The 23,609-nt window shown below is 38.9% G+C and overlaps 1 protein-coding gene across 3 annotated transcripts; it reads left to right on the top strand.

Moving 5' to 3' along the window:
• Positions 1-590: 590 nt before the first annotated feature.
• Positions 591-23,383, top strand: zgc:101569 (uncharacterized protein LOC449822 homolog). 3 transcript variants are annotated; one of them, XM_046833858.1, is made up of 7 exons: positions 591-641; positions 1,401-1,496; positions 13,183-13,347; positions 13,527-13,624; positions 14,063-14,207; positions 20,130-20,279; positions 22,673-23,383. In XM_046833858.1, the coding sequence occupies exons 2-7, from the start codon at positions 1,409-1,411 to the stop codon at positions 22,894-22,896; spliced, it is 870 nt and encodes a 289-aa protein (XP_046689814.1). In that variant the 5' UTR covers positions 591-641; positions 1,401-1,408; the 3' UTR covers positions 22,897-23,383. The 3 variants fall into 3 exon arrangements, with proteins under 3 accessions (XP_046689814.1, XP_046689812.1, XP_046689813.1); XM_046833856.1 differs by lacking the exon at positions 591-641 and adding an exon at positions 910-1,142; XM_046833857.1 differs by lacking the exon at positions 591-641 and adding an exon at positions 1,149-1,301.
• The last annotated feature ends 226 nt before the right edge of the window (positions 23,384-23,609 follow it).

The following is a 23,609-nucleotide window of genomic DNA, read 5'->3' as shown; positions in this document are numbered from 1 at the left end:
AAAGGCCAACAATTCACTAAAAATGTTCTTTTGATTCGTCTTATGAAGATTTAAATTTTTTTTTGAGAAGGTGAATTAGTGGGTTTTTGTTAATTGTGAGCCAAAATAAACAAAATTAAAAAAAAATAAACACTTAATCTATCAGCCTGTGTGTGATGAATCTATATAATGAGTTTCACTTTTTGTAATAAATTACTAAAATAAATAAACTTTTCAATGATATTCTAATTTATTGAGCTGCACCTGTGTGTGTGTGTGTGTGTATATATATATATATATATATATATATATATATATATATATATATATATATATATATATATATGAATAAAATAAAAAAAAAAATAAATAAATACAAAAGGACCAGAATTAAAACCTTAAATGCAACACACATTCATTTACGGCGTTCTTTCTTTACTCAGCAATAAACTTTAGCAAAAATAAAATGTAATCACTAAACGTTTGTTTTACTAAACCAGCCATTAAGGTTGCACAAGTCAGTGCACTCTTGGCGCCGGTCCCAAGCCCGGATAAATAGGGAAGTTGGGTTAGGAAGGGAATCCATCATAAAACGTGCCAAATCACAAACCTGAATTTAATACGGGATTGGTCGTGGCCTGGGTTACCAACAACCACCACAGGTATTGTTAACCAACAAAAAACAGCCCATCCTCATCTTTTTACGCAAAATCTGTACACATTTAGAAGAATGATTGAGACAAACTTTATTTAAATAAAATAACACGCTAAAATGAATAATATTTCATACATAAACGACTATACGAACAAGCATTAAATAAACGAGGCCCAGTTTCGAGTATTGAAAGATCAATGAAGTTGAAAAGTATGGAAAGAAGACCGTACTCCAATGACATGCCCATAGAAAAGAAAATGGCTTTTATTTTGATGGGACGAGTCACAAAACAATGTATTACTTCAGGCTTCAAGCAGGTTACATTTCCGTGCGAAGCGTCAATACATTTTGTGCAGATTTACATTTACAGTTTGACATTCAGCTTGTTTGCTTGCTTAGCGTTATTTAACGTCATTTATAGGTAGATATTCAGACTAAACTGTTTACTGGAACAGATTCAAAGTAGCTACAATGATCTTGAAGTTTTCTCGACCTGCGTTGTTTATTAGTAAGTCTAACCAGTGTGTGAAACACACACCGCGGACACGTGATTGCTCGTATGGCTTTATTCAGGGTTTCCCAAGCACGAGCCGTGTTTCTCCCGGGTTCGTGGAAATTTGTCTTGCGTGAAACTGGTCCGTGGTGCAAATAAGCTTGGGGAGCGCTGGTACAGCTGCAGTTTGTAATCTTAATATTATCGTTTAATGTAAGAGTTTTAAATGATTGTATGTTATCTTGTCTAATGCCATTTGTCTTTTCGCGGCAGATTTGTTGATGAAAACCGGCCAACTTGACACATGTTTTCTTGGCGCAGGAACGCGACCCTGGAGCTCAGGAAGCACTTCTCAACACCCTACAGCAGGTAATGCGCTCTGCGGGCGCTAGGGGGCAGCACTAACATTCGATATGAGTTTTAAACTTGCGTCGAGGCCACATTTTTAGTGTACGCTCCATAATAGTGGTTCATTTAAGGTTCACATCAAATATGTGTGTCAGAATTACCGATTTATGTTTTAATATACTTTTGTCCATAAATATGTATTCAATCAAATTAAAGTTTTAGTTGGATTTCAGCCGTCACTCATTGCCAAGGTCAAAAGAAAGCACTGTGAACACTGCAGGTGTCCTAGTGATTCAGATTCATGCTGCTTGAAGCTGTTGTTTTAACCAAGTAGATATTTACTTCCTTCCTAAGCACTTACTTATAGAATTTCAAATCCCAAGGAAAACTGTAATGCACAGAAAAAAATGCACAGCAATGGCATTTATTCACACTGCATGAAATACCTGTCTGTAATGCAGCATTCTGTTATACTTAGTTTCTGTATAATATTGGTGATTTCTGTAGCTGTGCATCGTATTGATTCGAATTACGGAGTGGATTTATTCCGATAGGAAACAACTGAAGGGCTAGGTGTGAAATTCACGGCCTGCCACTGATATATATTATACAGTACAGACCAAAAGTTTGGACACACCTTCTCATTCAAAGAGTTTTCTTTATTTTCATGACTATAAAAATTGTAGAGTCACACTGAAGGCATCAAAACTATGAATTAACACGTGGAATTATATACATAACAAAAAAGTGTGAAACAACTGAAAAATGTCATATTCTAGGTTCTTTAAAGTAGCCACCTTTTGCTTTGATTACTGCTTTGCACACTCTTGGCATTCTCTTGATGAGCTTCAAGAGGTAGTCACCTGAAATGGTCTTCCAACAGTCTTGAAGGAGTTCCCCGAGAGATGCTTGGCACTTGTTGGCCCTTTTGCCTTCACTCTGCGGTCCAGCTCACCCCTAAACCATCTCGATTGGGTTCAGGTCCGGTGACTGTGGGGGCCAGGTCATCCATATATATACTAATTTTATTAACGCACGATTAATGCTATTAATTAATTAATATTTCTTTTTGACCATCTATAGGTTAAAAAAAAGCAAAATGAAACATTCAACACATAATAATAAATAATTTTTAATCACTAAACATTTGTTTTACTGATATGCCAAGTCTCAAATCAAGCACCAAAATCCACTCTAATGCACACATCCAACACATATTTTAAAACACCATCTTTTACTTCTTCTTCTTCTTCTTCTTTCGGCTGCTCCCATTAGGGGTCACTACAGCAGATCATCCTTCTCTGTACATCTGCTTTTTTCACCTCAACTACATGCATGTCTTCCTTCACCACATCCATAAAACTACTCCTTGGTCTTCCTCTTCTCCTCCTTCCTGGTGGCTCCATTCTCGCATTCTCCTACCGATATACCCCATGTCCCTCTTCTGTATATGTCCAAACCATCTCAATCGAGCTTCCCTCGCCTTGTCTCCAAAACGTCCTACATGCGCTGTCCCTCTAATAAACTCATTTCTAATCCTGTCAATCCTCGTCACTCCCAACAAAAACCCCAACATCTTCAGCTCTGCTACCTCCAGCCCCACCTCCTGTCTTTTACTTAATGCCAGTGTCTCTAAACCATACAACATCGCAGGTCTCACCACAGTCCTATAAACTTTCCCTTTCATTCTTGCAGATATCCTTTTATCACAAATCACTCCTGCCACTCATCTCCACCCACTCCACCCTGCCTGCACTCTTTTCTTCACTTCTCTAACACACTCTCTATTACTTTGCACTGTTGATCTTAGGTATCTTAACTCATCCACCTTCTCCACCTCTTCTATCTGCATCCGCACCACTCCACTGCCCTCCCTCTCATTTACACACATACTCTGTCTTACTCCTACCGACTCTCATTCACCCTCTCTCCAGTACATATCTCTTCTCAACCTGCTCACTACACATATAACAATTAGGGATGCACCGAAATGAAAATTCTTGGCCGAAACCGAAAACCGAAAAAGAGGAAAGCAAGGCCGAAACACCGAAACACCGAAAGAAATTATGCCAATTATTATTACCATTGCATTTATGTCTATGACTGTGTACTAACCTTACTGAAATCAAGGCATTTCAATTGCATAAATTAATATTAAAATTTCAAAGAATAAATCAATTACAAATTATGAAAATATTTATTTATAGCACATTGCAACAATGCACAGGATAAAATAAATAAAAATTCAAACTTAAATGTTTAACTTAAGTGTACTCATGTGTACATTAAATAATAATGTACAGGCCCTCTGGCCTGCTGAAAGGTTGTACAATTAAATATTTTCTTTCATAAAAACAAAGTGCATTCAGAACAAGTGCAACTGCTTAAAGATACAATACAACAATATCACTGGGAAACTTCCTGCCTTTTCAAAAAGGTCCACCCCAGACGGAGTGCGCATGCTCGGAGGGGTTTTGCTTTTCTGTGCCGCGTTCTTCTCATATTCAGCATTGCGATCGGGATGTTTGGATTTCAGGTGATAAATTAAACCCGACGTGGAGAAAGTCTTTGCAGACAAAATTTCGGCATTACATGTTTTGCAAATCGCTATCCGTGGGTCTTTCTCAGATATACTGAAATACGTCCACACCGCAGACATGTTGTTTCAGACATGCACGTGCAGGCCGCGGTTTCTGTTTGCATCACCACAACAAACTGTTTCGGGCGCGTTTTTTCGGTGATCAAAGTCTTTCGGCCGAAAACCGAAAATGCACTTTTGGGCCATTTTCGGCGGCCGAATATTCAGTGCATCCCTAATAACAATATTGTCCGCAATCATAGTTCAGGGAGACACCTGTCTGACCTCGTCCGTCAACCTGTCCATCACCACTGCAAACAGGAAAGGGCTAAGAGCCGATCCTTGGTGCAATCCAGCTTCCACCTTAAACCAGTCTGTTGTTCCTACTGCACACTTCACTGCTGTCACACTGTCCTCATACATAACCTGCACCACCCTCACATACTTCTCTGACACAGCTGACTTCCTCAAACAATACCACAACTCCTCTCTCAGCACCCTGTTGTTCTACCGGTATGTCATCTGGTCCTACCGACTTTCCAGTCTTCTCTTCTTCTCTTCTTCTCTTCATCCTCTTATTCGCTGCTCTCACCTCCTCCTTACTAATACTAGCCTACTAACTATTACTAGCCATACCTACCCATCAGTGCCTCATCACTTGTTTCCTTCACCTACATGCCTATTGAAGTCTGCCCCAATTACCAAACATTTATTCCTAGGTACACCATCTACCACTTCATCTAACTCGCTCCAGAATTTTTCCTTCTCCTCCATCTCACAGCCGACTTCTGGAGCATAGGCACTGATGACAATCATCACCCCTTCAAGTTCTAGCTTCACGTTCATCACCCTATCAGAAACTCTCTTCACCTCCACTACACTCTTACTGTATTCTTCCTTCAGAATCACCCCTACACAATTTCTCTTTCCATCTACACCATGATAGAACAATTTAAACCCCCCTCTAAAGTTCCTGGCCTTACTCCCCTTCCACTTGGTCTCCTGAACACACAACATATCCACTGTTCTCCTCTCCATCATATCAGCTATCTCTCTCACTTTATTAGTCATAGTACCAACATTTAAAGTACCCAACCAAACCTTCACTCTTCTACACTTCTTTTCATACACTCTCCTTTTCCTGCCGTCTCTATAGATGTCTTCCTCCTCTCCTTCTCCTCCTAGGGCCAACAGTAGCCCAATTTCCACCGGTACCCTGTTGGCTAACTACCTGTGGCGGTCGTTGTTAACCCGGACCTCGACCGATCCAGTATGAAATTCTGATTCCTGATTCTCATTTTTGATTTGCCACATTTTACGCTGGATGCTCTTCTAACGCAACCCTCCCCATTTACGAACCCGATTCCAAAAAAGTTGGGACATAAAAAAAAAAAAATGCAATAATTTACAAATGTAATAAAAAAAAACTTTCTTTTGGCTTCTTTTGGCAATATCAGATACGAGGTTCTCAGAGAAAAATTGCAGAGTTTGAAGTTATCATCATCTACAGTGCATAATATTATCCAAAGATTCAGAGAATCTGGAACAATCTCTGTGCGTAAGGGTCAAGGCCAGAAAACCATACTGGATGCCTGTGATCTTTGGGCCCTTAGACAACAATGCATCACATTCAGGAATGCTACTGTAATGGAAATCACAACATGGGCTCAGGAATACTTCCAGAAAACATTGTCGTTGAACACAATCCACCGTGCCATTCGCCGTCTAAAACTCTATAGGTCAAAAAAGAAGCCATATCTAAACATGATCCAGAAGCTCAGGCGTTTTATCTGGGCCAAGGTTCATTTAAAATGGATTGTACAAAGTGGAAAACTGTTCTGTGGTCAGACAAAACAAAATTTGAGGTGCCTTTTGGGAAACTGGGACGCTATATCATACGGACTAAAGAGGATCAGGACAACCCAAGTTGTTATCAGTACTTAGTTTAGAAGCCTGCATCTCTGATTGTATGGGGTTGCATGAGTGCGTGTGGCATGGGCAGCTTAGACATCTGGAAAGGCACCATTAATGCTGAAAGGTATATCCAAGTTCTAGAACAACATATGCTCCCATCCAGACGTCGTCTCTTTCAGGGAAGACCTTGCATTTTCCAACATGACAATGCCAGACCACATACTGCATCAATTACAACATCATGGCTGCGTAGAAAAAGGATCCGGGTACTGAAATGGCCAGCCTGCAGTCCAGATCTTTCACCCATAGAAAACATTTGGTGCATCATAAAGAGGAAGATGCGACAAAGAAGACCTAAGACAGTTTCACAACTAGAAGCCTGTATCAGACAAGAATGGGACAACATTCCTATTCCTAAACTTGAGCAACTTGTCTCCTCAGTCCCCAGACGTTTGCAGACTGTTATAAAAAGAAGAGGGGATTCCACACAGTGTTAAACATGGCCTTGTCCCAACTTTTTTGAGATGTGTTGATGCCATGAAATTTAAAATCAACTTATTTGTAAACGATAAATTTTCTCAGTTTAAACATTTGATATGTCATCTATGTTGTATTCTGAATAAAATATTTTAATTTGGAACTTTCACATCATTGCATTCTGTTTTTATTCACAATTTGTTCAGTGTCCCAACTTTTTTGGAATCGAGTTTATATATACAGTGGAATCCGCTTATCTCGCCTTAGGTTAACTCGACAACCCTATTAAGTCGACGTTTTTGAAGTGGAACCGCCAAATTCTCCCTTTGTCTAGCATTTTTTATCGGTTATGTCGACTTTTTTTATGTCGCGAACCCTAATATCTCGAGCACAAGGGGGGAAAAAATTAGAAATTTTAACGTCAGTTATGTCGATCGGCGCTGTGCAGCCGCAGAAGAACTCGCGAAAGTGTCGGAAAAATCAAACCTTACAGATACTACAGGTGTTTGTATTGTATACTGGTGAATCTCTGCTGTTAGTAAGAGCACATATGCATTTTTTTTGTTAAATGTTATGCGATGAACGTGTCGCTCCTTACCGAGAGAGCCGTGCGCCTTACCCTCTTGGTAAGGAGCGACGCGCGCGAGCGAGCAGGGTAAGGAGCACGGCTCTCTCGGTAAGGAGTTGAAGCCGGGAGCTTCAGAGAAAGCGGCCGAGAAAGCACCTGCCACGCCCCCTTCGGCCGTTCACGTTTGAGACTTTTCTGTCCCTCGTTTTTGGTTTCGGGTTCGGGTTTGGATCTTCCGGGGTTTTTTTCCGGGGTCCACATGTGGACTAAATGTGAGACGGCACTGTGCAGCCGCTGTTTTTTTTTTTTTTTTTTTTTTTTGAGTGATCTGTGTGTTTATAATGTTGGAGAATATAATAAAGGTTTGTATGGAGAATGGACGGTGGTTTGTATTGTATACTGGTAAATCTCTGCTGTTAGTAGGTGCACTTATGCCTTTTGTTGTTAACAAACGTATGTACATTTTTATAGCATTCCTTCATCAAACAAATCGCGGCAACGCTGTTGTGTAAAAACCCCTCCAAAAACACGTGCATGCACATTCTCATTTATTAACGCACATCATGTACATAAAGAAATTTCAAGCATGTTAATATATTGCTAATATCGTTTATCTCGATCATCGGTTACCTCGATGCTTTTTGGCGACCCCCTAGGACATCAACATAACCGGGTTCCACTGTAATATGCTATTTCAGGGCTGCTGCTATTGATTATTTGATTGCTATATGATTATTCTGATGATTTTCATCAATTAATCGAGTAATATGATAAGTACTTTTTCTTTTATTAAAGAGAAATACTAAATGAGAGCGAAAATAAGACTGACCTCTTAAAATGAACAACAAATTTTTTATTGCTGAAATTGCATAAAAGAATATCAGTGAAAAATAAACCATTAAATAGTGCATTTAATAGCCATATTACATCAAAACTCCATTAAATAGTGCATTTATAAATAGTCCATTAAATAGTGCATTTAATAGCCATATTACATCAAAACACAAATACGGTGTGTTCAAAAAGTACATCTGCAGTGGCCGTGGAGAGTAAGTAATGGCAAACTATTCGTTTAATAAAATTCAGTTAATCTCACGCATGTATTTATTTATTAAATCTTGCACAGTATCGCAATGTGGTATTCTTGTCTGCTTTAAAATTTGCACAAACTAAATCAGTGTATTTATCGCTAGTGCTCCAAATGTGCTCCACTGCCTGCCCTATGCGACCACAGCAGAGGGGCTTTTTGAACGTTCTCATATATATATATATATATATATATATATATATATATATATATATATATATATATATATATATATATATACACACACACACACACACACACACACACACACACACACACACACACAGGGTTGTGCTAGTTACTAAAAAATAGTAACTAGTTACAGTTACTAGTTACTTAATTCAAAAAGTAACTAAATTACTTTGTTGATTACTTACACCAAAAAGTAATGCGTTACTGTTAAAAGAAACTTTTTTAGTTACTTTTTTAAAGAACCTTTTTTAATGTTCCCATTAATGAACTTTTATGCTTATGGTCTATACCAGGGGTCGGCAACCCGCGGCTCCCGAGCCGCATGCGGCTCTTTCATCCCTCTTCTGCGGCTCCCTGTGGCTTTGGAAAATAAAAAATGAGTATTTAATTAAAATGTATTTTATTTTAGTTCGTTAGTTTTTAAAATGTAATTCTAAATTTGAAGTTTTTGGTGATCTTGTAAAATCTTAATAAAACGTGTTCACAACCGCTAATGTGCGACACCCACCGGCACGCGACTTTTTAAACTTTGGTTGAGGGCACACAGAAGACGACGGCATTTTTGGTTTGCTGCCGGTGGATAATTTATGTTTGGCGTTCTTTTCATAAATACAAGGACTCAAATAGACATTGAGTATTTTACTTGAAAGTAACCTTCAACCCAATGTCTTTTTTTAAGGAGTTCATAATTTTTTTGTTGCCTGCAGAAACGTAATTTCATTCTCTCTGCAGTTCATTGATTTCATAAATGCAACACATTATGGTTTGATTATACATAGCATAAAGGCAAAAAAAAACGTTACATGTAGTGTTATTTCAATTTAAATGTCAAAAGAGTTTTGTGGCTCCCAGTGTTTTCTTTTCTGTGGGGAAACAGGTCCAAATGGCTCTTTGTGTGGTGAAGGTTGCCGACCCTTGGTCTATACGAACACAAAACTGACTTAAACACAAAGTAATTTTTAAACACTATTTTATTTAAGTCAGACCAGCACAAACTGAATATATCACAAGGATTTCTGAAATAAATAACAAAACAAGCTGAATAATATATTCACAATCAAAAACTAAAGTGGCTTCTGCTGTTGTGTTGAGCCCTTAAAAATGTTCCTTTCACCACTGAAGTATGAAAACTATCAACAATGTAGAACAGAACACCGGGTTAGCTTCTAGCTTCGTCGAGGCATGGAGTTTCTGGAGGAGCTTCGGCAGATTGGAGTTGCTGTTTATCGCAGTAGATACGAGCTTCGAACCAGAAAGACGCAGTTTACATTTGACTACAAAGTTTTTGTATTATTTATTTTGTATTTATTGTATTTATCATTACTCAACTAAAGTGAAGTAATGAGCGTCTTGCTCTCGCCTCTACTCGCCATTACTGCCGCACAGACCTGAATAAACGGAGACACGCCCACAGTGCATCTTCTTCGTGTTACAGTATTAGTTACTGTCAAAAGTAGCTTTGTTACAGTAACGCGTTACTGCCCAACACTGTGTGTATGTGTGTGTGTGTGTGTATATATATATATATATATATATATATATATATATATATATATATATATACACACACACACACAATGAGGAAAATAAGTAGTGTGTGCAAACCTGGTGAAAAACTACAGGAAACATTTGACCTCTGTAATTGCAAACAAAGGCTACTGTACCAAATATTAACATTGACTTTCTCAGGTGTTCAAATACTTATTTGCAGCTGTATCATGTCACCTACGATGACAATTTCAGACCCCTCCATGATTTCTAATTGGGAGAATTTGCAAAATAGCAGGGTGTTCAAATACTTATTTTCCTCACTGTATATATATATATATATATATATATATATATATATATATATATATATATAAAATATAAAATATTAAAATCAGTTTAAAATTACTTAAAAAAAAACTGTAACCGCACTGTGCGGTGTTATCTTTGTTTTACTTTGAAATTATCCCAAACTTTGGAAACTTTCTGCCGTTTTTCTTTGGCCTGAATCTTCTCCTCGCCCCTCACCGTTTTCTCCCCATTCCTCCATTTTTCATTCTGCAGCGTGTGTTTACCTGTACAGAACATACAGAGTTCAGCGGATGGTGTGTCTGTAATAATGGTCAGTGAGAAACAGTGCTCAGTGTTTAGTAAAATTGTCTAAATGAAGCATACAAGCAAATTAATTTAAATTCATCATTTAATTTTTGTAATCGAATTGCTTGAGTCAATCGAGGAATCGTCACAGCCCTAAAATATACATACACAGTGCATCCGTGAAATATTTGCAGTGCTTCACCTTTTCCACAATTTATGTTACAGCCTTATTCCAAAATGGATTAAATTGATTATTATCCTCAACATTTTATGAACAATATAACGTAATGACAACGTGAGTCAAGAATCAAGAAGCTTTTATTGTCATTTTTACCATATATAGCTAACAGTGAAATGAGACAACGTTCCTCCAGATCCCTGGTGCTACATAAAACAACACAGAGCTACATAACAGAGCTAAGGCTAAAGTAAGTGTCCTCGCTTTTTGTGCAACCGAGTGCAAACAGTGCAGACAAAACATTGCAGACAGACAACACAAGACAGGGTGGGACAGATACACAAAACACAAAATAGCGCTGACAAGTAAACCTATTGTATACTATGATTATACAGTAATGTGCCAAGACTATAAACAAGAGTGTACTTGTAAACAAAAACACAATGTAGTGCAAAAACAGCATTTAATATGATTAAATATAATATGGATATATTGAGATGAGTAATGAGTGTGTGTTGAGTTCAAGTTGTGCAGTTCAGTGTGTGTGTTATGTGCAGTTCAGTTTTGTTTGTTGAGGAACCTGATCGCTTGATGGGGAAAAAACTGTTGCACAGTCTGGATGTGGCGGGCCGAATGCTTTGGAACCTCTTTTTCTGTTGGTAGGAGAGTGAAGAGTGTCTGAGGGGTGTGTGTGGTCATCCACAATGCTTTTGGATTTGCGGATGCAGCGTGTGGTGTAAATGTCCGTGATAGAGGGGAGAGAGACTTTGATGATCTTCTCAGCTGTCCTCATTATTCTCTTGATCCGAGACGGTGCAGTTCACAAAACAGGAAGTGATGCAGCTGCTCAGGATGCTCTCAATGGTCCCTCTGTAGAACATGGTTAGGATGTGAGGAGAAAGATGAGCTTTTCTCAGCCTTTTCAGGAAGTAGAGGCTTTCTTGGTTATGGAGCTGGTGTTGAGTGACCAGGTGAAGTTCTCTGCCAGATGAACACAAAGAAATTTGGTGCCTTTGACGATCTCCACGGAGGATCCATCAATGATCAGTGGAGAATGGTCGCTCTGTGTTCTCCTGAAGTCAACAACCATTTCTTTAGTTTTGTCAACGATCAGAGACAGGTGGCCGGCTCTACACCAGGCTGTTAACTGGTGCTGATGAGACCCACCGCAGTCGTGTAATCGGCGAACTTGATGATGTGATTGGAGCTGTGCATTGCTACACATTAGTAAGTCAGCAGAGTGAACAGCAGTGGACTGAGCACACAGCCCTGAGGTGCCCCAGTGCTCAGTGTGGTGGTGCTGAAGATGCTGTTTCCGATCCAGACTGACTGAGGTCTCCCAGTCAGGAAGTCCAGGATGCAGTTGCCAGTAGGCCTGAACATCTCAATCATGTGCTGATGAATGATTGTGTTAAATGCTGAACTGGAGTCTGAACAGCATTCGTACGCTTGTGTCCTTATTGTCCAGGTGGGTGAGGACCAGATGGAGGGTCGTGGTGATGTCCTCGTTTGGATGATACGCAAACTGCATGGTGTCTATTGAGGGTGTTAGCTGGGTCTTGATGTGCTTTATTATGATTCTCTTGAAGCACTTTATTACAATAGTCATAAGTGGCAGAAAACTGTAGACGACTTTGTCACTTTCAGAGTGATCATCATCTTCTTGGTCATCCTCCCTGGCTGAGGTCATTCACCCCTGATCACTTAGTCCTGGTGCTTCCAAATGTCTTCAATTTACCAATAATGTGGCCACTGTGCTTAAATGATTTCAAAGAAACTTCTTTTATGTTGTCATTATGGTGTTTTGTTTGTATAATTTTGAGGAAAATAATGAATTCAATTCGTTTTGGAATACGGCTGCAACATAACAAAATGTGGAAAATGTTCAGTGCTGTGAATACTTTCCAGATGCACTGTATTTAATATACTGTATATATGTGTGTGTGTGTGTGTGTGTGTGTGTGTGTGTGTATATATATATATATATATATATATATATATATATATATATATATATATATATATATATACATACATACATGTAATGTGCACATCAGTATGTAGCTTTACATACTAGTTTGATCTGTGTGTGTGTGTGTGTGTGTGTGTGTGTGTGTGTGTGTTTTGTTTGTTTGTTTGTTCAAATGTTTGTGATCTTCAATCATGATCACAAAGATTTTTTTTTCTTGACCACATTTCTTCCTCAAAGTTATGAAAATGATTAACCACTATCTAGGTTTTAATACTGTGTTGGGTAGTTGTTAACCCAGTTGTAATAGTTTCAGCAGTCTCTTTAGTTGTTTACTTTGCTGATTCAAGCGAATAATTTGACCCTTCTAAAACAGAGTAGCATTTTTTCCACTACTACAGTTCCGATATGGTTGTTCAATAAATTAAAAGCTCCTCCTTGCATCAGCTACTCGCATATATACTCACCACACACACACACACACACACACACACACACACACAGAGATCAAACTAGTATGTAAAGCTACATACTGATGTGCACATTACATGTATGATGTGCTCATTACCAGTCCAGTCAAGTCCCCATACAAATATGACATCTGGAGATCACTAAGTGAAGTAATCACAATTAATTGTCTTTAATCTCTCTCATTGCAGGTCAGACAGTGGTTATTGAAAAGCATGGTCCAGTGCTTACTGTAGGTATTAACAGGCCAGAGGTGCGTAATGCAGTGAACCAGGAGACGTCTCGGTGGTTATTTGAAGAGTTATCCGCCTTCAACTGCGATGATAAATTGAGTGTAGCTGTGCTGCATGGAATAGGTGAATGCTGTTCTCCTGAAATTGGTAACATGCTCAAACATGATAATATTGACAAAATCAATTATTTAGTTTTGTATACATGAAAAGAAGTACCTTTCTTTTTGGCTTTATTCTATTTATCTATTATCCATGTATATCTCCTTTTCTGCACATTGGGGCTGATTTCTTTCTTTTTTTAGGAGGGAATTTTTGTGCTGGTTATGACCTTAAAGAACTTTCAAAAGACTCAGTAAACCTCACATTAGAGCAAAATGTTACCAAAGGACCTGCTCCAATGGTAAGAGGAAAAACGTAATCTAATTACTTTTCAGATAGACCAAATACTGACTTTAAAGCATTATAGTAATTGTATTATAGTATAGTATATCATTACATTGGGTACTCGAATTAGTATAACCAGAGTTTGAGCATCAGTTCTGTTGACTATTTCTTCAACAAGATGCTTCAAATTAAATGTTACATTTTTGTAAATAATAAACTATTTTTTTTTTTGTCAGAGTTTATTATGTAGTGTTTGTTCTAATTACAAATTTTAAACATTGATGAATAGAGAAAAAGAACTGAAAAGCCTGCCTCATGAAACTTAAGAGATGAAGTAACTCATGAAATGTTGTTCTTTCACCTGTTTATTGCATCCATCAATGATTCTAATACAGCTGTGCAAAGCTGTCAGACACCTTTTCTTACAGGTCTTCTCTGTTTTGTTTGATTGAAGGGTCCCTCTCGCTTAAGGCTGTCAAAGCCACTGATTGCGGCAGTGAGTGGTTATGCTGTAGCAGGGGGGTTGGAATTGTCCCTGCTGGCTGATCTCAGGGTCGTGGAAGCCAGTGCCATTATGGGAGTTTTCTGCCGAAGATTTGGTAAAATCCTTATATTTTTGCTGCATACTGTAAATAGTAGTACATGGAACAATGCTCATATTTCTGCTCCATAAATAATAAGAAACATTATGATCTGCAAATATTACATGTTTGTCAGTCACAGCATGTAGGGAAAAAAACCCTTTTTGATGATTTCTTCTCTGATTAGGTAAAAGTTTTTCCAGTGTCTTCTGTTTTTGACTCATATTATATGCACTATATGGTTTCGATTGTGGAGCAGAGACTGTAATTAGAAACTGCTAGTTAGTCTGCTGTGGAATAAATAGTAGTGAGTTTCAGCTCTCGGTATACTTTGTTTTCTTTACAAAAGCTTCAGAATTTTGAAGATTATAATGTGATTAGCTCTCTGCCCTGATTACCATCAGTTCTTGGTGAGCAAACAAACTTTTGAACACTACGAGAGCTTTTTTTTTCTAAACATAAAATGAAGTTTCTCACTGGTTATCTGTCTGTCAAAATGCTTCTTTTGGTTTCAGATAGTTGCTGACTTTCAGCAGCTTCTAGAACACTTAATGCACACTTCCAATTGTGTGGTTATACAGAATATCAACATGGTTGTGAGCATGTTCTAAGCATGAGGCTGCAGGTATTGATTACAGTTCAAGTTTGTTTTTATCCAATAATTTTATAAAAAAATAAAAAAAACATTGCTTGTGTGATCATGCTTTAATAAGTATTATTGAACATTGGATTGTTGCATTGGTGGGCAAATTTCAATATTTCTGATGTTGAGAAAGTTTTATATTACTCTTTTTACATTTATACTTTTTGAATAAAAAATTTAATTTTCATATGCATAACTATTTAAGAAATGAGAATAACATTACATTATTAAACTCTTGCAAGAGCTATGGTTTTATGGTTGTGGTCTTGTAAAATGCTGTCAATTAACAAGGTCACTGATGTTGGATGAGGAGACCAGGAATGCAATCAGATCAGACAGCTGTTCACTGGGGTTAAGGCTCTGTGCTGCCCCCACATTCTTCTTCTTTATGGCAAAACCATGTCTTCACAATGTAAAGTCAGGACTTTACATTGTTCACAATCATGCTGGTCCAAGTTTTTTCAGAGAAATGTATTTGTACTGTAAAAGAAAGCTATTCCATACCATTTTAAAGTTTTTCCCCAAATTTGGGAAAGGTTTGTCTATAGGTGTTAGGGTCAAGTGTGCATGTGTGTTTGATATTTTGATTAGCTTATTGATTCACAGCGGATTATCCGTGGCAATATATCCAACCCAATAACAGCGGTGGATTATAGAATAGAGCAAGATGTTGGAGGCGGATTCTGCTTTGCAATTTTTTCTATACATATCATGGTACAAAGTGTCTCTAAATGTACATATTTCTATAAACATGAAGCTTACAACGACCAGGCATATCTTTATGGTCACCAATCAGGCATCCCATTAAGACCACCTGCCTAATATTGTGCTGGTCCCCCCTTTTGCTGCCAAAACAGTCCTGACCCATCAAGCATTACCTTCTTGAGCAATTTTTGCTACAGTAGCTCGTCTGTTGGATCAGACCAAAGGGGCTTGGACCACTTTTGATAGATCTTGGTCTCTGCAGCCCAGAAGTACCTCAGAAGCTGCAGTTTTGGAGATGCTCTGTTTTAGTTGTCTAACCATTTCAATTTGGCCCTTGCCAAACTCACTTAAATCCTTACGCTTGCCATTTTTTACTGTTCCTACCACATCAAACTTGAGGACAAAATGTTCACTTGCTGCATAATATATTCAATTCAATTCAATTCATTTTTATTTGTATAGCGCTTTTAACAATGAACATTGTCTCAAAGCAGCTTTACACAGATAATGTGGTGATTAAACGTAAATATGTTCTTTGTAAGTAAGGTTGTCCCTGATGAGCAACTGAGGCACGGAAAAACTCCCCGAGATGGCATAAGGAAGAAACCTTGAGAGGAACCAGACTCAAGAGGGAACCCATCCTCATCTGGGTTGCACCAAATGTCCATTTGAAGCAGATATACAAAGTTGCGGGTTACAGTGATGACGATCAGAAGCAAACTGCACTCCCGAGTCAAAACCAACTACAGTCCAATCCGTCCTCAAAAGCACCCGTTCTACTCCGGAATTACATGGAACCACCCAAGGTGTTGATGAGATACCGTCCCAAGCTGCACAGAAGTGTGAAGATCCACGGAGGGGAGAGGGGCAGGAACAGTGGTCACTGGAACCTCAGGAGCATGTTTAACTCGACAGAGAGAGAGAGAGAGAGAGAGAGAGAGAGAAAAAGGATATGGATTATTAAGTGTCCCTATTGGTGTATGAAAGTTAATGTCACTGTGCAGTTTGGACTCCGGCAAGACTCGCTATGGCAGCATAACTAAAAGGGAGAACCAGAAGGTAACACAGACATGAGGGATCTCTGGGATAAGAGACGACCCACCACACCACCGTCAACAAACCCGAGTGAACGTGTGAATGTGAGGGGACGACAGCATACAAATATCCCAGTTCACCAAACACTCTATATCCATGCTCCCTCCAGATCTGAGCCTTTGAACGTAAAGCGTTACAGTAGTCTAATCTAGAAGTAACAAAAGCATGAACTAGTTTTTCTGCATCCTGTAACGACATCATATTTCTAATTTTAGCAATATTTCTAAGGTGAAAAAAGGCGATCCTGGTAATATTATTCACGTGAGACTCAAAGGAAAGACTCGGGTCAATAATCACACCAAGGTCTTTGACAGCCTTACATGCTGAAACAGAAACATATAATATATCCCACAAACTACCAGTTGCCATAATGAAGAGATCTTCTTCTTCTTCTTCTTCTTCTTCTTCTTCTTCGGCTGCTCCCATTAGGGGTCGGCACAGCGGATCATCCGTCTCCATACCACCCTGTCCTCTACATCTGCCTCTTTCACACCAACTACCTACATGTCTTCCCTCACCACATCCATGAACCTCCTCCTTGGCCTTCCTCTTTTCCTGTGCTGTCCCTCTAATAAACTCATTTCTAATCTTGTCCATCCTCGTCACTCCCAACGAAAACCTTAACATCTTCAGCTCTGCTACCTCCAGCTCTGCCTCCTGCCTTTTACTCAATGCCACTGTCTCTAATCCATACAACATCGCAGGTCTCACCACAGTCCTATAAACTTTCCCTTTCATTCTTGCAGATACCCTACTATCACAAATCACTCCTGTCACTCTTCTCCACCCTGCCTGCACTCTTTTCTTTACTTCTCTAACACACTCTCCATTACTTTGCACTGTTGACCCCAGGTACCTGAACTCCTCCACCTTCTCCACCTCTTCTCCCTGCAACCGCATCACCCACTGCCCTCCTCTCATTCACACACATGTACTCTGTCTTACTCCTACTGACTTTCATTCCCCTTCTCTCCAGCGCATATCTCCACCTCTCCAGGCTCTTCTCAACCTGCTCTCTACTCTCACCACAAATCACAATATCATCTGCAAACATCATAGTCCAGGAGACTCCTGTCTGACCTCGTCCGTCAACCTGTCCATCACCACTGCAAACAGGAAAGGGCTCAGGGCGATCCTTGATGCAGTCCAACCTTCACTCTGAACCAGTCTGTCGTACCTACTGCACACTTCACTGCCGTCACACTGTCCTCATACATGTCCTGCACCACCCTTACATACTTCTCTGACACACCTGACTTCCTCATACAATACCACAACTCCTCTCTTGGCACTCTGTCGACGCTTTCTCTAAATCCACAAATACACAATGCAATTCCTTCTGTCCTTCTCTATACTTCTCCATCAACATCCTCAAAGCAAATAAGGCATCTGTGGTGCTCTTCCTCGGCATGAAACCATACTGTTGCTCACAGATGGTCACCTCTTCTCTCAGCCTGGCTTCCACTACTCTTTCCCATAACTTCATGGTGTGACTGATCAACTTAATTCCCCTGTAGTTACTGCAGGTCTGCACATCTCCCTTATGCTTAAAGATCGGTACCAGCACACTCCTTCTCCATTCCTCAGGCATCCTCTCCCTTCCAGAATCCTGTTAAACAATCTGGTTAAAACCCACTGCCATCTCTCCTAAACATCTCACGCCTCTACCGGTATGTCATCTGGTCCAACCGACTTTCCATTCTTCATCCTCTTAATCGCTGCTCTCACTTCCTCCTTACTAATCCTATCTACATCCTGCTTCACCAACTCCACATCCTCCAACCTTCTCTCTCTGTGATTTTCCTCATTCATCAGCTGCTCAAAATACTCCCTCCACCTTCTCAACACACTCTCCTCACTAGTCAACACATTTCCTCTCCATCCTTTATTGCTCTAACTTGCAGTACATCCTTCCCAGCTCGGTCCCTCTGCCTGGCCAATCGGTATAACTCCTTTTCTCCTTCCTTAGTGTCCAACCTCTTATACAGCTCCTCATATGCCTTTTCCTTGGCTTTCGCCACATCCCTTTTACCTGCTGCCGCATCTCCTTGTACTCCTGCCTACTTTTCTCATCACTCTGTCGATCCCACTTCTGTTTTGCCAACCTCTTTCCCTAATGCTCTCCTGCACTTCCTCATTCCACCACCACGTCTCCTTGTCTTGCTTTCTATTTCCAGATGTCACACCAAGTACTTTTCTAGCTGCCTCCCTCATCACTCCTGCAGTAGTTCCCCAATCATCTGCCACCTCTTCACCACCACCGAGCCCCTGTCTGACCTCTTCCCTGAACCTCACACTACACTCTTCCTCCTTCAGTTTCCACCATCTTATTCTTCTTTCAATCCTTACATTCCTCCTCTTCTTCTTCGCCTCCAAAACCATCCTACAGACCACCATCCGATGCTGTCTAGCTACACTGTCTCCCGCCAACACCTTACAGTCTCCAATCTCCTTCAGGTTGCATCTCCTGCACAGCACATAGTCCACCTGTGTGCACCTTCCTCCACTCCTATACGTCACCCTATGATCCTCCTTCTTCTTAAAATAAGTGTTCACCACTGCCATTTCCATCCTTTTAGCATAATCTACCACCATCTGCCCTTCCACATTCCTCTCCTTAAAACCATACCTACCCATCACCTCCTCATCACCTCTGTCAATGTTATGCCTGATCGGTGTGTAGCACAAATTAGATTTTTTAGATGCTTCATGCCTAATGCAAATCATGTTTAATGCATGAAATTACCTTAAGTCACCTGTTGTCAGGCTAGTTACTGAGAATAAAGACTAACATGGTTATTTATATTCCATTCAATTCATTTGAAAGTTTTTTGGATAAAGGTAAATGCAAGTAAATTTTTTGCAATAAACATTTAGATTTAGCATGTGGCGAAGTTCTTGAAAACTACAGACTTAGTTTAGACTGATTAACAAGTGTATATAATTACTAAATGTGTAATTTTGTGATGTTTGCTAAAATATGTCTTCTACATTTGTAGGTTCTCTGCTTTTATGGCAAGGAAGGAATTACATTTATTTTTGCCATAAATCAATAAGAGTGATGAAAACTAAGGTACTAAAACTGACCATAAAGACCAAGACCAGAGGACAAAACCCTATTTTAACTGCAGTTTTAGAAAACATTAAAATGTAGATTATTGGGATCTCTTTCACCTCTTTCCATTTTAAGTGTGAGTGACCAGTCACTCTCAAGGTACATACTATTAGCAAACATGTTGCAACTTATTAGCAAACTTGAAGAGGGGAGAAAAAAATTACAAATCTATTCTGAGATAGGTTAAATGAAATAAAAGAAGTCATGTGAAAGTCTGTAACATTTTTATTCATTTGTCATTTACACATTTAATGTGTATAATGTAAAATATATTGAAACCCTGCAATAATAAGTATGGTGTTTAGAACGGGCATGTTTGTGTATTTGTCTATAAATTATTGAGTCACACTGTGACCTCTTCTAGTGTCTTCTATCTTTCTAGGTGTGCCACTGATTGATGGAGGCACTGTGCGGCTCCCAAGGCTAATTGGCTTGTCTCGAGCTTTAGACCTCATTTTGACTGGAAGACCTGTAGGATCTCAGGAGGCACTGGCATTTGGACTAGCAAACAGAGTGGTGCCAGATGGACAAGGTACAGAGATGCAGTTTATCCATATCCATATCCATATATATATATATATATATATATATATATATATATATATATATATATATATATATATATGTGTGTGTGTGTGTGTGTGTGTGTGTGTATGTATGTATGTGTGTACAAAAGTAAGTACACCCCTTACATTCAGCAACCATTATAATATATGTTCTCAAGGGACAACACTATATAAATAAATTTTAGATATACTTTATAGTAGTCAGTGTGCAGCTTGTATGGCAGTCCTCTATATAAAATAACTCAATATGCAGCCATTTTTGTCTAAATATCTGGCAACAAAAGTGAGTACATCCTAAGTGAATGTCAAAACTGTGTCCAAGTGTCAATATTTTGTGTGAGCACAATTATCTAGCACTGCCTTAATCCTCATGGGCATGGAATTCACAAGAGCTGCACAGGTTGTTGCTAAGATCCTCTTCTACGCCTCCCTAATGATATCATGGCTGCTGGATGTTAGACACATGGCGCTTCTCCACCTTCCACTTGAGAATGCTCCACAGGTGCTCAATAGGGTTCAGAGTCTGGAGACATACTTGGCCACTCCATCACCTTTATCTTCCTCAGCAAGGCAGTTGTCCACTTGTTGGTGTATTTGGGGTCATTATTATGTTAGAAAATTTGTTCGGCCCAGTTTCTGAAGGGAGGGCATCATGTTCTGGTTTAAAATTTTACATGTTTAAATCCATGTTTCACTCATGCAGCCCCAGACCATGCAACCACTATGCTTGACTGTGCGTAAGACACAATTTCTTGGTACTCCTCATCGGGGTGTCATGCTGGACAACATCTGAGCCAAATAAATTGACCTTAATCTCATTAGACCACAGGACATGGTTACAGTAATTCATGCTCTTGGACAGGTTGTTTGCAGCAAACTGTTTGCAGGCTCTCTTGCGAGACAGCTTCAAAAGAGACTTCCTTCTGGGATGATGGCCATGCAAACTGACTTGTTGCAGAGGGCGGTGTACTGAGCACTGACAAGCGGACCGCCCGCTTCTGCAACCTCTAAATTAATGCTGGCAGCACTAATGCTTCGTCCCTTGCGAGGCCTTTTTTGAGTGGAACACGTCTCAGGAAAACCTCCTGTATGATCCTGTCCACTGTACTGTAACTCATTTTCAGGGAGATACAGATCTTCTTATCGCCCAGGCGTCTTTGTGGAGAGCAACAATTCCAATTTTGAAATCCTCAGAGAGTACTTTGCCATGAGGTGCCATTTTGAACATTCAGTGGCCAGTATGAGAGAACTGTACTCAATACAACAAATTCTAACTGCTCTAATACAAGAGACGTGAATTTGTATGGTCCTGCCAAGCAGACAAAAACAAGAACATGAATACCACATTGTTAAGTGCTGTTAGCACTTAGGGTGTACTCACGTTTGTTGCCAGCTATTTTGACAATAATGTCTGTATGTTAAGTAATTTTCAGAGGAAAGTAAATCTATACTGCTATACAAGCTGCTCACTGATATCACTGATATCACAAATATATCCAACTTTCATTCCCGTAGTATTGTCCTTATAATAAAAGTGTTGCTGAAATGTAAAGGGGTGTGTGTGTGTGTGTGTGTGTGTGTGTGTGTGTGTATGTATGTATATATATATATATATATATATATATATATATATATATATATATATATATATATATATATATATATATATAAATAAGTTGGTATTTTGTACTATTATTGGGATTAAATGTTTTTCAGTATTTGTTGTATTTACCACACTATTTGCCACACTCACCACTCATGTAAACAGTTTTAAAAATGGCACAATGTAAAGTTTCACAGGAAAGGAGTTTTATTTGTTTTTGTATCTTTCCCTAGGTAAACTACTTTCTTCTTTTTTTTTTATTAGCATTGCAAAAGAGTAACAAATTTAGACTTGCCTGTCATTTTGCTGCTTATCTGCTGAATTTAGCATGTCAAAATGTTGCCTCAGTCTTTTCAGGAACATGTATATGAATACACAGTGAATTTTATTGATTGATTGATTAATTTTATTTATTTTAAATGCAACCAGTTTAAATAGCATGTAACCAAATGAATCAGTAAGTGTGCTTCTTTATAACTGCTCGATTTAATATAAAGAGTTTAATTTGTTCACCTTAACTCATTCTGCAATTTCATTGTTCTAATGTTACAGGGCTCAGTTTTTTGGCTGCATGAAGCTTGTGAAACCGGGAAAAATCCATAAATTAGCCACTTCATTGTTTAAGCCGTGAGGTTCAAAGCGTGGGGAAAAAATTAGCTGCTTATAGTCCGGAAAAATACGGTGTGTATATGTATGTGTATGTGTGGCTCAACTACTTTCTCTTTTTCCGTCTGTCTGTTTCTTTTTCTATCTCAGCACTAAAGGTATCTATTGAGCTTGCTGAGCAGATAAGCTCCTTTCCTCAGCTCTGTCTCCGTGCTGACCGCAACTCTGCCTATCATGCAACTTTTGACACCACCTCATTCACCCAGGCCATGCAGTATGAGACCGACAATGGCCTACCGATAATCACAGTTGAAGCAGTCCCTGGGGCAACCAAGTTCAGCTCTGGCACTGGGAGAGGTGGAAAATTCTCTTGAAAGATGTTAAATGTGGTTTTGTCCTACAATAATAATGAACAATTATTTACTACTGTTTTTAGTATTTTATATGCAAAAAAGATTGAGAAAAGATTTATCTTTATATAAAGTTATATAAAAATAATTTTGACAAAAGTTGAACAGCACATATTTTGTTTGTGGTTCTCTTTCATTGAACAGCCAAAATGTGTGGTTCCTAGAAAACATCTAATAGTTATTGGGAAAGAACCTTTGACATTGCAGCTGAAACAAAAACATGCATCTGTTATTTTTGTTCTCCTTTTTATTGTATTATTTAATAATAATATGCTTATTGAACACCATTTGAAAGCGGACAGGTTAAATTGTCCTCTCCAGTGCAACTGTTAAAACACTAATTGAGGGATTTCTTTTTTTTAATGTTGTTTTATCCTACTTCTACAGTTGGAGACTGAATGTATTTATAACAATGCATGAATAAGAAATAGAATCCACACTCAATGGACAATTCATTTGAAAGACTGGCTGTGCAATTTAAAGTCATGGAGGCACAGGCTTTAGGTAATGTTCACAGGAAGAAAAAAAAATGTGACCTCACTGTCTTCTCAATTTTATGTCAATTCTAAGGCCTGCACCCCACCATTCCTGTATTTACTAATCTAACGATTCAACTAATTAGCTGATAAACAGCCCACTTTGTGTGGGTGTTCAGAGCATGGAGGAAACTAAAATGT

The sequence above is a fragment of the Silurus meridionalis genome, chromosome 21 (genome assembly GCF_014805685.1).
Source record: "Silurus meridionalis isolate SWU-2019-XX chromosome 21, ASM1480568v1, whole genome shotgun sequence".
Taxonomy (NCBI): Eukaryota; Metazoa; Chordata; class Actinopteri; order Siluriformes; family Siluridae; genus Silurus; species Silurus meridionalis.
Note: the sequence above shows the minus strand (reverse complement) of the source record. Positions and strands in the feature narration are given on the sequence as shown.